Consider the following 4,603-nt stretch of genomic DNA (forward strand, 5'->3'; position numbering starts at 1 on the left):
CAGCAGTCGATATGAAGGTCTCATAGATATGACTGTTTCATTAAAATAATTTTGTGTTCTTCTTTTATTAAAATTAAAAATTCTTTAATAGCTAAATAGATGTCAATAAAAGTTTTCTATGTTAAAATTTCTGGGACCATTTGAATGTTTCTGTTAATGCATTGGCTTGGTCTTAAATGTCATTCCTGATGGCCTTAAAAGGTCTTAAATTTAACTTAATGAAACCTGCCTGAACCCTGTACATTTTATTATTTAAACTTTTGTATCATGAACTCTAACAAGCACATAGTTACTGTGATGACAAAATAAAAACCTTCTGAAAAGATGTTGTGTGAAATAAATGGATTACCTGAATTGTTCTAAGCTACAGCTCACATTTCTCAAACAATAAAAAAAATAATAATAATAACTGATGTTTTCTCCACATGTCCAGGTTACTCTTCATCCATAAACGGCCATCTTTTGGAGCTTTGTCTGACAGCTGCCAAATTTTCCCGGAAAAAAGGCAACATAGTTTTGGCCTCTCGCCTCCTCAGCCAGTGCTGCGATGGGACACAGGAAGAGAAGCAACAGGAAGATCTGTGCCAGGCTTTCAGGCAGCTCACCCTAGAGGGCACTCTGGGGGAGAAATGGGGACCAGAGGTTCAGATAGAAAAGGCCAAAGTCCTGAGAACAGCAGGTGGGAAACAGAAGATTTTTAAAGCTTACTGTTGACTTTTTGTCTCCGTTCTTGTTTCCTTTTCTTAACGTGGGAACCCTATATCTGACTTTATCTTTGTGTAAATTTGTGTTTTTTATTTTTCCATGTTCAGGTATTACACATTCAGATTAATCAGACTTGGTTGTGACATGTTGCTAAGATTCACATATTCACTCTATGATAACTCTGTTAATTTATCTGTCCATCCATCCGTGGGTGGATTTATTTAAATTGATTTATCTACTTTTGCTGTATTTCACTCAAACACATCATGGAAAAAGACTACTACTATAGACTATTACTCAAAGTAATCATTGTTTGTTAGGGGTGTAACGAGTAACTCAGGTCCCAAAATGTGATGAGCTCATAAGTGGGGAAATTCCTACTTTCTATTACAACTGGACTGCAGCAAAGGTAGCAGGTGGAAATTTGGCTAAATGGAGATTTTACACAGCAAATCCTGTTGGCTGCCGGCTTCTTTTGAACCCTATAGATGTTGTGAGGTTTGTTAGCTCTCAGGGAATGTGATGCGCATAACACTACTACATCCAATTCAACTAATTAAATGTAAAATTGACTGAGTGTCAGATTGACTACAAATACATCCGATGATTACTTTCTGAGAGTTTGGTCAAAATCTGGACACTGGTTCATGAAATATACTCAAACCACGGACAAAACCGGGCAAAAACAGAATCACTCATTTGCCTTTTGCGATGGGGGAGTCAATGATGGAACGCTTTACGAGGTTCTATCATTGTTTTTTTTTTTCATGGCACAGATTATCTTAGGAGAAACACTGCCTCTTGCTTTTTATTTAAAAAAACGAGTTCTGTATTGTTCATAAAGCTTCCTTAAGCATCTTCTGGAAGCATCTCCCTTCAGTTGCCTCCATCAGTATCATCTTGTCTGCAGGTCAGTCCCTGACAGCCATGGAGATGTTAAGCAGGACTGCCCTGTCCTACTGCCACGTGGGAAAGAATGAAGGAGCTGCCTGCCGCTCTCTGCTGACGCTCTGCAAGTGGTTGCTGGCTGACTGGAAGGACATGACCCCTCAACTCAAACAGGCATGCTTTTAGCTAAAATATCAATTTCACATCAAGTATTTCTTACTGCAATGGGTATGGTGTCTCTTCTCCTCATGTTTGGAAAAATTAACTCTTAAAACAGCTCATGATTGTTTTTCACTGTGTTAACCTAGAATAAATGCTTATTTATGGTTGGTTTGTGCAATACACAAAGATTGATATAATTCCTACATGAATCAAACATTTGGATTTATCTGGCCTTGTATTTTATAAAAGAAAATCAAAGTAATGATGGACAGTAAATCTGACAGGACAGAATATGTGCATTTCTACAGTAATTTGCATAATAAATTAGGCGTAGCGACAATAATGAAAAAAATACTTCTAAAATAGTAAAAAATATGTATCTGTTCTATTTTAACATGATGTAATGTTAACTTCAGCAACTTTGTGTGGATGTCAGTATGTCCAAACACTGCTTCACATTAGTCTTTTAGTCACTAAGCATTTTAATACTGATATATTTGTTGGAAAGCAGTCTGGATTTTCAGTCCCTATTGTGCTTTGTTGTAATATTATCGTTAAAAAAAAGTTGTTAAAGGACTATTTTGTTGTAGGTGGTAAAGAAGTCAGGAGCAGTAAATTCAGGTGTTATGAGCAACATATCACCTCTGAGCCGGAACATCGCTGCCCTGCTGGAACTTCCTCTGGAGCATCAGGGCAATCCCCACATCACTGCGGAGACTTCAGGTAACACATGTTGTGTAGGATTTAAATACACGCTGAAAGCTTTTTTCCATGAAACAATAAGCTAAATACTTAAAGGCACATTGTGTAAGATTTTGTCAATTCTTTTAGCCGAAGCTGAGATAATCACTAATGACAATAATAAAAAACATGTCTAATCATTGCAAAGACCTTGTTTTATTATTTTTACCTTATAAAAAGCTGTTCATATCTCCATGGTCGCGGGTCGCCACAAAAGGCAGCCGCCATCTTGCACTGCCATCTTGTCTACGAAGGCTCATGAAGGACAAACTGCGGTGGCAGTGTCAAAAACGGTTTTAGTTGTAATACTATAAATGTAATATTTGTTGTCTGTCATTGTAGCTGGGATAATTTTACTTATTAAAGCTCATAATCTTACCACTTGAAACATCACTAGCCCTGAAGCTGCTGGTAGACATCGCAGTTGGAATTATCAAAGGTTTTTGACACCTGAGAGACACCGTAGCAACTCCTTTGTGTTTGGAAGCGGGGGGTGGGGTAGGGGTGGGGGGAAGACCAGGGAGGATGATTCAACCACTAGATGTCGCTGAAAACATCAAATCCTACACACTGTGCCTTTAAACAGAAGCAGTCAAACAATTACTTTGTGCATTTGCTTTGTTAAATTGAAAATGCCACATAACATTTTGACCTTTGGGATCTTACAGTAAATGTGGGTGTTGGAGAGCCAGACTTTGTCTTGGGCCAGCTCTATCAGCTCTCTACTAGCTTGGCACCAGAACTAGCCAAGTCCTGGGCAGCTCTGGCCAGCTGGGCTTATCGCTGGGGCAGGAAGGTAGTGGACAACGCCAGGTTAGCCACTAATTTAAAGTATCTGGTTGTTATTTAAGCACCCATCAGTCTTTTAAATGGTTCTCTGTGAACGTTAATATCCAGAATGTATTGTCTTATTACAGCCAAGGGGAGGGATTGCCTCTGCTTCCAGGAGAAAAGAAAGAGATCGAGGAGCTGCTGCCAGCAACCACCAGTGAAGAAGACAAAAATACAATCTTCAGCATTCTAGGACAGGCCATGTGTCGGCCAACTGGTATACAGGTATAGACTCTGTGTGTTTTTACTAGTTTTCTATCTAAACAACAGTTAAGAGCCTTAAAGAGCAAAGCTGAGTTATTTACACATTTTGTAACAAATATATTTAATGTTTTTGTAAATCTTAAAATGATTCCAAAGTCCATATTTCCAGTTTAAAGCCATTAGGAAGCTGTTTTAAACAACAGTTGAGTGGCAGTTTTTTTAGTTCTTCTGGCAGCTGCTATCTTACCATAGACTGTAACTCACATAGGTTTTTTTAATGGTTTTGTAAATTGTCAGTTTTCAACCATTATGCCCTCAATGTCCACACAATCAATCATGACTGTTTGTCCCTGAAATAAGGCATCACCTCCAGACATGCAGTAAACCTTTCTGTCTTTAAAGAGCAAAATAAAATCTTTTTCCCATCACCTCTGTCAGGGGTCTTTAGTGGAAAGCTGGCTGCAAGACAAGCATCTGGTTTTGCTCACGTGATTGTGAGATGTTCTTTTTCACATGGATGTTTTGTACTGAGAGACCTGAGTGGTGGAGCAGAGGTTAGATGTTAGGTAAGTTGCCAGTTTAAGACCCATGACTATCATCAAAATGTAGGTTGCTGCCTTGCTTAAAGGCCCAGAATGGGGCAAAACAGGGTTTCCCCACCTACATTTTTTTGTTGTTGGTCTGGGGAGTTGAACTGACAACCTTCTGATTACAACACACCCTCCTGTCATTGTGCTGAACTAACATAACATCAGTTCCTAATATTTTTTGTTCAAGAGATTTTGAGTCAATTTACTAATGTTCCCACAGTGAGCATTTTGTAACGTTTCAAGTTCTGTGAAAGATTTGCAGCTCTTATTAATAATTGTGTGTGTGTTTGTTTGTTTGTTTGTTTGTATGTTTGTATGTTTGTTTGTATGTTTGTATGTTTGTTGGTCACATGTGACTGACACGTTTTGTGTGTTTGTTGGTCACAAATGACTGACACGTTTTGTATGTTTGTTGGCCACAAATGACTGACACGTTTTGTATGTTTGTTGGTCACAAATGACTGACACGTTTTGTATGTTTG

At 38.5% G+C, this 4,603-nt stretch overlaps 1 protein-coding gene across 4 annotated transcripts in view; it reads left to right on the top strand.

Moving 5' to 3' along the window:
- The window catches only part of smg1 (SMG1 nonsense mediated mRNA decay associated PI3K related kinase), a 108,320-nt gene that overhangs the window by 52,866 nt on the left and 50,851 nt on the right, over positions 1-4,603 (top strand). For all 4 annotated transcript variants that reach the window (XM_014024876.1, XM_014024877.1, XM_014024878.1 and 1 more), the window contains 5 exons: positions 434-679; positions 1,616-1,767; positions 2,346-2,478; positions 3,165-3,309; positions 3,414-3,552. In XM_014024876.1, the coding sequence (XP_013880330.1) occupies positions 434-679; positions 1,616-1,767; positions 2,346-2,478; positions 3,165-3,309; positions 3,414-3,552 (815 nt within the window). The remainder of the gene's footprint in view (positions 1-433; positions 680-1,615; positions 1,768-2,345; positions 2,479-3,164; positions 3,310-3,413; positions 3,553-4,603) is intronic.

Source organism: Austrofundulus limnaeus, unplaced genomic scaffold (genome assembly GCF_001266775.1).
Source record: "Austrofundulus limnaeus strain Quisiro unplaced genomic scaffold, Austrofundulus_limnaeus-1.0 Scaffold444, whole genome shotgun sequence".
Taxonomy (NCBI): domain Eukaryota; kingdom Metazoa; phylum Chordata; class Actinopteri; order Cyprinodontiformes; family Rivulidae; genus Austrofundulus; species Austrofundulus limnaeus.